Below are 13,113 nucleotides of genomic sequence, written 5' to 3' on the forward strand. Positions count from 1 at the left end.
GCTCTCGTGAAATCGGCAGTGTCCGCCCTCTTAACTCCTCCCCCGGCTTCACTCGGCTACTCTCGTCTACTAGTCGAGGCAAACCGAAATCCATCTTGAACAAGCCTATAGAGTTGAATGGGATCAGCCATCTCCTCGTCGGTCATTTAAACAGGGTATTAATTTACATCGGTTGTCAGAATCATCATCAGCAATGTGTTGCATTGTTAGCTAACGTTTGCTATATTGGTTGGTGTGTGTATTTATTCAGATAGCTTTAGAATTGTAACATATTTATTATTACTACTGGCACCAAGCAGAGCATAATAATAACACTGGTATTCTGACGCGATTGCCTTTCCTTCTTTTTATAGTTTCCTCGGTGGTAGTAGTAACGTATGTGGGCTACACTTCTGATTTACGAGCGGCGACCGAACGTTTCCCCGTGTTTAACAATAATAATGGCCCCGCTTCACAGGACTTGTCCCCAGAAGACCGGACCGGGTTAAGGAGGTGTGTTTAGTGTAAAATATCGGATATATTGCCGGGGGGCTGTTGAGCAGTTCGACCCCTCCGAGTCTATCCGCGTTACCGCCCCATTCTTCACCCTGGAGTGGAGGAGTTAGTTAGTAGAGAGAGAGAGAGAGGGCTGCTTGAACACACAGCATTCTGCTGCCGCCGCTGCTACCGAGCTGAACCATGGGGAACACCGCCTCCTGCTGCGTGTCGTCGAGCCCCAAGCACCGGAGGAATAACCACCACTCCCGGCTGGAGCCCTACCAGCCCGACCCGCCGGAGCTCAGTCGGGAAGACAGCACCGGCGCCGGCTGCAACAACCTCCAACACATCAGCGACAGAGAACACAATGACGGTAGGAAGGAGTCAGTTCAGCCAGACGGCCATCATGCTATCAAACCTGCTGCACAGCCAGCCTGAGCCAGGCAGTCTGACTGGAAAGGTTAGATACACACAGTAATACTGTCTGCTACTGGTGATCTGCTGCTACTACTACACTGATCTGTCAATAGGACTACATCATGTTTAGCACATACAGTAGTAAAACTGCTACCCTTTGCAGTCTTTTGTCCACATTTCAGGCATGCATTGATTGATTGATTGAAAACTTTATTAACAGATTGCAGAATGGGTACAATAATACAGTACAGCTCAATACACACAATTGTTAAGGGGATGCAGACCAGAGAACGACTTTCGTCTTGTTTACATCATCAGGGTCCCCCATTTTCAATTCATAATGACATATATGACATACATGACATACAGATAGACAGTACTGCTACATCATCTACTACATTGATAGTGAACTGGAGTTTAAGTCATGTCTGTGTGATGTTATCATCGTTGCGGTGTTTTTGTGTATGTGTACTTGTATGTATGTGTGTGTCATTTCTGTGATGTTCTCAGTGTTGCTGTGTGTATGTATGTTTCTCTGTGTGTATGAGGGGGGGGGCGGCATGGGTGTATCCATTCTCCTGCCAAGTCCAGAAGGCTGTTGCATTGAGTGCTGAGGAAGGCATGACATGATGCAGGCCTGGCTTTGGGTTTGCGTCATCACCCCTCTCACTCTCTCTCTCTCTGTGTGTCTGTGTTTAATGCACCCAGTTTGTGTTGGACCACAGCTGTTATAAGGCTTGGATGCATTCTCTGCTGCTAATGCAACATATTATCTATTCACTCTGTGTAGACTGGATCGAACAAAAGAAAGCATGTTTACCAGGAGATATACGTTGGGACTTAGGGAGGAGGGCTGCATAATTAATCAAAATGTAATGGACATGGCAGTATGGCCAAGTGCAATTTCCAGTTCACACAAGGCTGCAATACTTATAGGCAAATAGTCTATATATGTCAAAATCCCATTGTAAAGTTCTACTACCCAAGTTAATGTTAGAGTTTCAGTTCAGCCCTAAGTACACTGTGTTAGAGTTTCAGTTCAGCCCTAAGTACACTGTGTTAGAGTTTCAGTTCACCCCTAAGTACACTGTGTTAGAGTTTCAGTTCAGCCCTACTACCCTGTGTTAGAGTTTCAGTTCAGCCCTACTACCCTGTGTTAGAGTTTTGCTCTACTACCTTATGTTAGAGTTAAGCTCGACTACCCTATGTTAGAGTTAAGCTCGACTACCCTATGTTAGAGTTAAGCTCGACTACCCTATGTTAGAGTTAAGCTCGACTACCCTATGTTAGAGTTAAGCTCGACTACCCTATGTTAGAGTTAAGCTCGACTACCCTATGTTAGAGTTAAGCTCTATTACCCTATGTTAGAGTTACAGTTCAGCCCTGCTATGTTAGAGTTACACTTTGGAGAATTGGGTTTTGAATCTGCCATGCTTTGGCCCATTCAGAATGACCTTAGGCTGGGAAGTATGGCTGCTCCCTCATAGCTGATTAGTTGATTAATTAATTAGTTGGTTTGGTCTTAGTCGACTAATGCCTTGTCTCCAAAATATTGAGCCATACTGTATTGTATCCATTCTACAATCTGTTAATAAAGTTTTCAATCAATCAATCAATCTATGTTCAGCCTGGCTGGGGTTAGTTGGTTGGGCTTGTGTCTCTGTTGCATTTCTTGTAAACCTTACGCTCTGGCCAGGTTGTGAAAGGTGGCTGTCTCAGTCAGCTCTGGCCAGGTTGTGACTGTCCCAGTCAGCTCTGGCCAGGTTGTGACTGTCTCAGCCAGATCTGGCCAGGTTGCGTGAATACTTTCGGCAGCCAACTTGCCCTTCCGCGTTGCTCTGATTGGCCGAGCATGCGCATGAGCCGCGACGCGCTCCTCAGCCAGCTCCTCAGCCAGGCTCCGCTTAACGCAATTTATACAAATGGAAGTATTGATTACGCCGTAACGAATCATAAAAAAAAATGCCCTTAACTGGAATATGTTGTGCCTTTACACATATGTTTGATTATGTAATTGGTTTGTCATGACAAACCAATAAAAAATCGCGAATTAACCGGTGGCTACAACAACACACAGTAACTACATGCATCATTGTTTACAATGAACGGTGGGGCTAATCTAAAGGACTGGACACGGACGCGTTAAACTAACCTAAAGTTAGTTGTTCACCAACAATCTACAGACGCAAACAAACACAGAACCGGACTGTTATATTAAATTAATTGATTGCTGTTTAACGCGTTCGTGTCCAGTCCTTTAGATTAGCCCCACCGTTCATTGTAAACAATGATGCATGTAGTTACTGTGTGTTGTTGTAGCCACCGGTTAATTCGCGATTTTTTCATTGGTTTGTCATGACAAACTAATTACATAATCCAACATATGTGTGTAAAGGCACAACATATTCCAGTTAAGGGTATATTTCTTTAATGATTCGTTACGGCGTAATCAATACTTCCATTTGTATAAATTGCGCTAAGCGGAGCCTGGCTGAGGAGCGCGTCGCGGCTCATGGGCATGCGCACGCTCGGCCAATCAGAGCAACGCGGAAGGGCAAGTTGGCTGCCGAAAGTATTCACACGGCCAGGTTGCGTGAATACTTTCGACAACAAATTGTTGCTGGTCTCCGTGCACAGATTTCATTTTTTATTTTATCTCTTCCCACGGCGACTATGGATAGGGAATTTCTTTATTTAATTAAAATGTTCACTACAACATGGATGCATGTACTCTGCCAGCATGTTTAATATCCATAACACTAAAGATTTGACTAAGATTTGTATGACATTTTATTGTAACTTTTATGGCCAGGTTGTGAAAGGTGGCTCTCTCAGCCAGGTTGTGAAAGGTGGCTCTCACAGCCAGGTCTGGCCAGGTTGTGAAAGGTGGCTCTCCGCTCTCTCAGCCAGGTTGTGAAAGGTGGCTCTCACAGCCAGGTCTGGCCAGGTTATGAAAGGTGGCTCTCACAGCCAGGTCTGGCCAGGTTGTGAAAGGTGGCTCTCACAGTCAGCTCTGGCCAGGTTGTGAAAGGTGGCTCTCTCAGCCAGGTTGTGAAAGGTGGCTCTCACAGCCAGCTCTGGCCAGGTTGTGAAAGGTGGCTCTCTCAGCCAGATCTGGCCAGGTTGTGAAAGGTGGCTCTCACAGTCAGCTCTGGCCAGGTTGTGAAAGGTGGCTCTCACAGTCAGCTCTGGCCAGGTTGTGAAAGGTGGCTCTCTCAGCCAGGTTGTGAAAGGTGGCTCTCACAGCCAGCTCTGGCCAGGTTGTGAAAGATGGCTCTCACAGCCAGCTCTGGTCAGGTTGTGAAAGGTGGCTCTCACAGTCAGCTCTGGCCAGGTTGTGAAAGGTGGCTCTCACAGCCAGCTCTGGCCAGGTTGTGAAAGGTGGCTCTCTCAGCCAGATCTGGCTTTTTTTTTCTTCTTTTTTTTCTTTTTTTTTTATAAATAATAATAAAGTTTCATAGAAATCTTAGTCAAACATTTAGTATTATGGATATTAAACATGCTGGCAGAGTACATGCATCCATGTTGTTGTGAACATTTTAATTAAATAAAGAAATTCCCTATCCATAGTCGCCGTGGGAAAGAATAAAAAATAAATAAAAATAAAAATAAATTCCCTACCTACCCATGGCCAAACTGACAACCAACAGGAAACCAACAATATTTTTTATTATGCCTTGGGAGAAATTATGGAACAAGTGACAAAGTACCAATAAGATCAGTGCAATATCAGGACTATCTGTTTTTGTATTTGTCACCAGTGTGTAGGCCGGTGGGATGACTGTGTGTGTGTGTGTGGAAGGAAGGAAGGAAGGAAGGAAGGAAGGGTGAGTGAGTGAGTGAGTGTGAATGCATGTGTTGTTCCATTGGGTTGTGATATGATAATAAATATGGCTGATTATTCTGGCGGGGTGTCCGTTCCCTTTGGAGCCTCTGGGGAAAGGAATAGGAAATTATTCAGCACGCTAATTAACACCAGCAATCCCTCTGTCCAGAGATCCACGTGTTCTAGTTGGAACTTGGAAGAGAGGAGAACGTTTCAGTGCTTTTGCGGTTCGTCTTAAAAAGGTATTTGCTCAAGTCATTAGGGCCTGACCCTCTGACCCTGGGCCTATAATGGCATTCCAGTGTCGGGAGACCCCTGTACCGAGCTTGACGTACGGCGGGACGCATCACAACTAAGGATGGGACGATGTGCCATTTGGAAGAATCGATAAATCTGGATTTTTTCCCCCCGATAAATATCGATATTATTATTATTTTGCATGTGTAAAAAAGTTTAAAATATACTTTTTTCTTAACACTTTGATCGCCAGGCTTATTTTCTTAATAAACCATCCCACGCCAGCTCTATTTGTCTATGGAGAAGTTCCCCTTCTTTGCAGGGCTATAACTTTTTAAATTGTATTGCTAAATTGACATTACTATGGCCCATTCAACATCAAGTATCTATTGTTCAGGGTGTAGCAACGTTATACTTTCACAGTCTAAAGTATAAGTATGTTTTTATCGTTTTCTGCAGCTTTCTCCAGAACGTGATTTATAGCCCTAAATGCATTATATTGATGATCAAATACAGTTTGATAGCAATCGGCGCGAGATAAAAATTTTCAAATGGACGTGCTTCTAGAAGTTACTACTTATCATCTGATGTTGACCGGATGGGGGGGGGGTCGTTTATAATTCCGTGGCCAACGTTAGATGATTCATCTAGTGTGGATGATATGATCATCAGAGCAGTTTATATCGAACACGTTAAAAAAAACGCTGAATCTCACCGTAGCTTCCTCAGGCCGTTGGGCGATGAGCGTGGAGCAGAAATATTCCTATTATGGGATGTAGAAATATGCGATCCATCTCCAGGTTGTATAATAGTATATATGTCCAAATCATGTTGTTTATCGAGTTATTGGTAACGGATTGCTATCCATTGTGTGTAGCTCGAGTCCTGGGACTAAAAGCGAGTGATCGGACCGAATTGGAATGAGCACCAGCTTCCCTTTCCTGTTTCCGGTTTGAGCGATCCGCCGATCGGCCACCAGATGGCGCTCTTGAACCGTTGGAGAGTTGAGAGGGGATCAACAGTAGATCTCAAGTCTCCGGGGGAGAAATATGATTGCGATCACAGATTTTTGAAATATTGATCTCAAAGACGTGGTACGGCTTCTTTGGCAGAATGAGCATGGCGGGGAATGACGTGGTAAGGCGTTTTTGGCGACCATAGTGTTAAAAAAGAACTTATTTAATGTTAGTTTGTGTGTGTCACATGCACTCACTGTCGTTTTTGCAATGCTGTAGTTGGCCCACGATAGACACACACACACAAACGAAAGTTAAATAAAAAATAAAAAAATTCTTAAAGGGGAACTCCAACATTTTGGGAAATTAGCTTATTTAACATCTTCCCTGGAGTTAGACAAGAAGATACATACCTTTTTTGTCTCTGTGCGTGCATTTTAGCTTTGGGAATAGACGCTCCGTTAGCATAGCTTAGCTTCATCACTGGAAGTGGGGGAGGGTTAGAGCCTTACAGTGCCTTACAGTGTATTGCAAGGTCTGACATTGACAACTTGATATGCATGACCTTGGTGGGCTCTAGGTCAACTCCTGAAAAGGGGGTCAATGTCAGACCTTGCAATCAAAAGTTAGGGGCGCACTGAAATTATGGCAAGGGTTATTAGCCCCCTAACTTTTGATTGCAAAGTCTGACATTGACCCCCTTTTCAGGAGTTGACCTAGAGCCCACCAAGGTCATGCATATCAAGTTTGGTCAATGTCAGACCTTGCAATACACTGTAAGGCTCTAACCCTCCCCCACTTCCAGTGATGAAGCTAAGCTATGCTAACGGAGCGTCTATTCCCAAAGCTAAAATGCACGCACAGAGACAAAAAAGGTATGTATCTTCTTGTCTAACTCCAGGGAAGATGTTAAATAAGCTAATTTCCCAAAATGTTGGAGTTCCCCTTTAACACTTTGGCTGCCTAAGGTTAAATTCATGATATACCATAGATTGCCAGCGCTATTTGTCTATGGAGAAAGTTCCCTTCTTTGCAGGGCTATAACTTTTTAAATTCTATTGCTACATTGCCATTATTAGGGCCCATTCAAAGTCCTATATGTATTGTTCATTGTGTAGCAACGTTAAACTTTTTCATTCACATATTCATAGTAAAGTATGGTCTAATGTATAAGTATGTTTTCATCTCTTTCTGCAGCTTTCTCCAGAACGTGATATATAGCCCCAAATGCATTATATTGATGATGAAATACAGTTTGATGGCAATCAGCGCGATATAAAAAATTCCAACTAGACTTACTTCTAGAAGTTACTACACGTCATCTGATGTTGGGCGAGGGGGCGTTTATAATTCCGTGGGCAGCGTTATACCAATCATCTAATGTGGGTCAAATGTTGATAATAGCAGTTAGTATCGAAGACGGTAACGTTACACGCTGAAACTCACCCCAGTCTCCGCGCGCTGTTGGGCGATCATCGTAGAGTAGAAATCTTATCATTATGGGATATATTTTTACCCGGTCCATCTCCAGCTTGTATAATGGTATATACGTCCAAATCATGTTGTTTATCGAGTTATTGCCAATCGATCACTGTGTAGCGTGACGAGCCAGAGTCCCATGACCTATAGCGAGCGCCCGGAAGTACTACGGACGTCTAGCACAACCTCTATGGCACATCCTGTTTGGCGATTGCGCCGATCGGCCACCAGATGGCGCTCCTGAACCGCCAGAGAGCTCAGTGGGTCCTGCTGGTGGATCTCAGGCCAGCGGAGGGGACATATGAATCCGATCGCAGATTTTTGAAATATTGATATAAGGACGACGTAACGCGTCCTCCGGCAACTTTAGCATGGCCAGCAAAGACGTCTAAAGACGGTTCCCGGCACCCAAAGTGTTAAGAGTATTTTAATTAAACTTTATTTTTAGTGACGCCACTTATCCATTTCACGCAGTTATCGATAAGTGGTCTCAGCCTTAATCACAACGTGGTGGATTCATGGGTCTAGCTTTGCTATTCTTCTTCATATCTTGAGGACTTCATGAACAGTCAACAGGGCAAGGAGACCACATGACGTGACCCATGTAGGAGATTTCAGATTTGATATCTTTTGTAAAGTGGCATGAGGACACTTAGAATTGGCCTCTCAAGGCTTATCTTTCCTGATTGGATCTCATGGAGTGGGATTATTGTTCCCGGTCTAGCTTTTATGTTTGCTCATTTATTTGATTCATTAATGCTGGATGTGGTGATATGATTGTGTGTATAATGTGCAAGTGTGTGTGTGTGCATTTGTATGTTTGTGTGTGTGTGTGTGTGTGTGTGTGACCCTAGTTGCACTGTGGTCTGTGAGCGTGTGACTAGTAAATCAGCCATGAGAACTGCTGACTGTGATGACAACACACACACACACACACACACACAGCACTCGGCGAACAGTGTATTTATTTATATTTTTATAAAGTGGGCCCTTCTTCCTTCCTCCTTCTCGCAAGTCACAATGTAATCACATGTACAACAGTGACTCAGGTGGTTGAGTGCGGTCATCTCAAGGTTCCCGGTTCAATTCTGGCTCCTTCCCGCCAGCGCGTCGAAGTGTCCTTGACACTAAACTTAACCCCTGACCCCCTAACTGCTCCCAAACAGGTTGGCGCACCGTGCATGGTTGCCTCTGCCGTCGGTGTGTGAGTGACTGGGTGAATGTTTGGCATTATGTTTTCAAGTGATTTAGATAAAAGTGCTATATAAAAGCAGTCCATGTACGCCTCTGCAATCTCCTTGTCTCCATATATATCCCCGTTTCTCATCTATTTATAGTATTCATGCCTGCTAGAAGCAGATTTGGAGGCTGGGGTTTTTTAGGCTAATTTGTCCACTGATGGACTGTCTGTTTATCTTCGGTTTACTAAGGCTACTCAGACTCAGCACGTAGGCTATATCTACCTTCCAGCAAACACAACAGCCAAGATGAGGAGCATGTTCAGCCATCGGCCAAATCCTTCGTGTCAGCTAGCCATCAGGTTCCACAACAGCGGGCATGGTGCCAATAGGTAGAGGACTGGTGGAGAACTAACGTCTGGAGAAATTGAGAACTGATGGGACTGTCTGACTCCAAGTACATTTGAATGATCATTAAAAGCGTGTTTGATTACTCATGGTAAATACTGTCTAGACTGCTCACTCAGCACCAGACACGGGTGTGCAGGCACAGCATGTTTTGCAATGAAGACCTGGCAGAACAAACACAGACAGAGCTCCGGAGACCTTGTATTAGGCGTCTATGTGCGTCGTACAAGATCCTGGCTCACACGTAAATAATTACTTTTCTATACCTAAATTTGAACCCAAAATATGTTTCTGACAAATATTGTAACGGTAAGATATCTGGAGTCATATTTGATCTGCAATGTTTAGTCTGAAAGTTAGATCTGCATTTCGTTTGATGGTACAGGCCACCACTGCTACACCAATAATTATAATTTATGCAAACAAAAAGAAATAATAATTCTTTCAATATAAAACTTGGTACTTAGTTTGTATGTCTAAGGCCTGTCTAACTGGGTTTGCTTTTAACAGTATGTCGATGGAGACAGTGCTGTTGTAAATATGTCTAACTGGGTTTGCTTTTAACACTTTCAGTGCCGTCCATTAACATGGGGAAACATGGTTAAATGCCAGGACCCACTTCAATGATAGCGTTGTGAACGCATAATCTCTGTTTTAATTATGGTTATGTGTCTAATCTGCCTGTCGCTTATCAATGACTTGTTTGCAGTCAACATTGTCGAAACGGATTGTTTTTTAATCGGTTCATTTCCGTTTTATAGCATTTTGAAAAGCCCTCGTTTTTCAGGAAAATATATAGATTCCGTGATGAACGGCATTTACTGGAATATTCTAGCATACACAAACGTTGTAATTTTTCGGCCTATTTATGAATCGTTTTCAAATAAACGCTAGATTATAGATAGTATATGTGTACTTATGCACGCTATAGAGGCGGGCTGAAAAATCGATTATCTCATTTCCTCATCAGCGATCACAGCCACATACACACATAGGGCAAACGCTTATATCTCTGTGAAAACAGCTCTGATTATCCTAAGGCTACGTTTAGACGGAGAGTCTGAACAGAAACCGCAAAAGTAGTCTTGCGGTCTCACTTTTAATTTTGCGTTTAGACTAGCGTTTTGGGATGGAATTCTCCGTGCAGACGAGGCTGTAACGACTCGAGACGACGGAGCCCCGCTGTCACACGATTGGCGCATATGTCACATGACGTTAGGCCTGCCACGATAACACATTTTGCTGGGCGATTAATTGCCCCCGAAAATATCGCGATAAGCGATATTATTGCGACCGGTTAGAGATTTTTTTTTTTTAAATTTATTTCCCAAAACTTTTATTTTGAAGCCCACCGCTCCGTCTTTTCCGGTTTTAGACTTTTATTTTGAAGCCCACCGACCGGAGCGGAAGTATTGTTGTTATTATCCTAGCAGCATCTCGTCCGGTTCTGTGTTTTTGAGCTAATGATAAAACAAATGTTGAGATTGTTGGTGAGCAACTAACTTTAGGTTAGTTTTAACGTTAGCTACTAACGTTAGATGCAGCTACTACAGGCAATCAACGATGAGGAGGAAGCGTCAAAGCCGTATAGAATAGCCCTGTGGTGCGTAGGCACGGGAGCGCAACTCGATTACCTGTTATAATAAATGTATTCATGTTTAACTTGTCCCCGTGTCCAGTCCTTTGACTAGTCCCACCCGTTCATTGTAAACAATGATGCATGTAATTGTATTAACGTTATTCTGTGTTGTAGCTATGCTATACGTTGTATTTCGTTTGTTAGCTATTTAGCTAATGTTGTTGGCATTGAATGAGCATCAACACTAGATCTTTAATCTTTATTTAGCAGTCCAGTTTCTCCGGGCAGTAGCGAGTAACTACTTGGGTCTAAAAATAGCTAACGTTACACTACAAAGAACGCTATTTGGTTAAAAGGAGCAACACTATTGAGAAATGTAGTTAAGCTATATGTGGCGTTGCTAGTGCCCCACGGAGCTCCCGTGCTGTGCTCTGTAGTAAGGCCAGCGGCCCCCCACACGGAGTGACTGACGAGGGGTACTGGACTGGTTCCGCCTCATTAAAACAAACGCGCAAATAGCAATTAATCGCGCCCGTCAAAATCATTGCATTCATTTTAATTATCGCGGCAATTAATCGATTTATTGCTTATCGCGGCAGGCCTACATGACGTGCTGTGAAGACCCGCCCTACTCTGCCTCTGATTTGCAGACTGTGGGTGGGGAATGTGATTGGACCAAAGCAGAGTCACTCACAGACAGTGGGTCCAGTCACTAATAGTTGTGATAGCCGCGGGACAGATTCTTGTGTATTTAAAAGTACTGCCAATGTAGCCTTCAGGTGATCGCCATGGATAGAATCGGACATGCTTTGTTTACGCTTCTAGGCTGATGTAAGCAGTACGCGCGACGAGAGCCTTGACAACCCTTTCGTCATTGTTTTATGCGGTTTGACAGTTTAGATGATAGCGCAAAGGTTTATCGTTTCTAGGAATTCCACCCAGGAAGGTGGTCTCACTTTTTTGCGGTTTCTCCCCGTAAAAACGCTGTTTCCGTATAAACGAAAGGCAAATCCGAAAAAATATTTTTGCGGATTCACCTGCTAGCGTTTCCGTCTAAACAGGGCCTAAGACTGGTCAAATAAATTCCTTACCTGAGATCAGATGTTATCCAAAAAGATTATTACAATTCCTGATTGCCATTCCAAATATCGATCACGCTTATTGATTACAGTGTTGGGTCCTGTAAATACATAATCCACGTGTTTTCCGGGCCGGCGAGCACAATCGATCCTTCAGTTGGCTTGAGGGAAAAGTAAAATGAGCAAACTGGCCACCCCCCCCTTCAGCAGTGTAAAGTAATGGGGTGCAGTTACACAGGGAGAGACGATAGGTGGCGGTATCTTCCCAATTGAGCTCAGAGACTCTGCAGCACTAACCCGAGGCTCTATTGGTGAAATATGAATTCAAATCGCCAATAAATAAAAAAAGAGACAAACGCTATATAGCGTCGGGGGCACTCAAAGGTCGACATGAACTAACGACAACGCGTCCGTGGCACTCAATGTGTTAACAGTATGTCGATGGAGACAGTGCTGTAGGCCTGTCTAACTGGCTTTGCTTTTAACAGTGTCGATGGAGACAGTGCTGCTGTAGGCCTGTCTCTAACTGGGTTCGGTTTTAACTAGGGATGCTCGATATTGGCTTTTTTACCTATACCGATATTGTCCAACTCTTAATTTCCAATACCGATATCAACCGATATCACATTTTAATGCCTATCGGCCGATATTATCGGTAGGCCGATAAAAATATCGGACATAATTTCTATAGAAATGTAAGAAAAATTGAAAACCGATACCGATATTTTCCGATATCGCATTTTAATGCCGATATCGGCCGATAATATCGGTAGGCCGTTAATATCGGACATCCCTAGTTTTAACAGTATAGGGCTGCACGATTCTTGCTAAAATGTGAATCATGATTCTTCTCTAAGAATTGAGATCACGATTCTCTCACAGGATTCTTATTTTGTCATTTAAAAAAGTAAAGTAAAAGATAAAACATTTAATAATTTTTCTTGTTACATTTTAAAGTAAATTTATTTTTTATCGTCATAATTTAGAAACGAGATCGCATAGGTCTATGAATCGAGATCGCTGTAGGCCTGTCTAACTGGGTTTGGTTTTAACAGTACGTAGATGGAGACAGTTCTGCTGTGGGCCTGTCTCTAACTGGGGTTGGTTTTAATTTAACATCAGGAAATGAGAGGTGCCCTCCTCTGACTCCACGTTCGTCTCATCGTTATTTCAGGGGAATCCACGAACACACTCGCTGGAGCCTTTCTATGAGGCTAATTTAAAATCAGCCGATGGGTTATTCATGCCTGAGTGACGAGAGCCGAGGGAGTCTGCGTGTGTGTGTGGATGCCAGACGTCTTTACCTGTATAATATACGGTGATATCATTTTGTTTTTGTTTTGTTGTTGGTGAGACGAGATAAATCTAGTCTTTGTCTCCCGAAGAAGCAGGTACACTACAGTGTACACACTAGTGTTGTCAAAAATATTGAAGTATCGATACATATCGATACTGAATATTTAAAAAGGCTTCGATA

General features: G+C 43.4%; 1 protein-coding gene across 1 annotated transcript in view; it reads left to right on the top strand.

Moving 5' to 3' along the window:
- The first annotated feature begins 444 nt into the window (after window positions 1-444).
- LOC311238236 (cyclin-Y-like) overlaps window positions 445-13,113 on the top strand; it is a 141,815-nt gene continuing 129,146 nt past the window's right edge. The window contains exon 1 of the mRNA XM_084326259.1: window positions 445-850. Coding sequence (XP_084182385.1) covers window positions 679-850 — 172 coding nt within the window. The 5' untranslated portion in view covers window positions 445-678. The remainder of the gene's footprint in view (window positions 851-13,113) is intronic.

This window comes from Notolepis coatsorum, assembly GCF_963971535.1.
Source record: "Notolepis coatsorum genome assembly, chromosome: 12".
NCBI lineage: Eukaryota > Metazoa > Chordata > Actinopteri > Aulopiformes > Paralepididae > Notolepis > Notolepis coatsorum.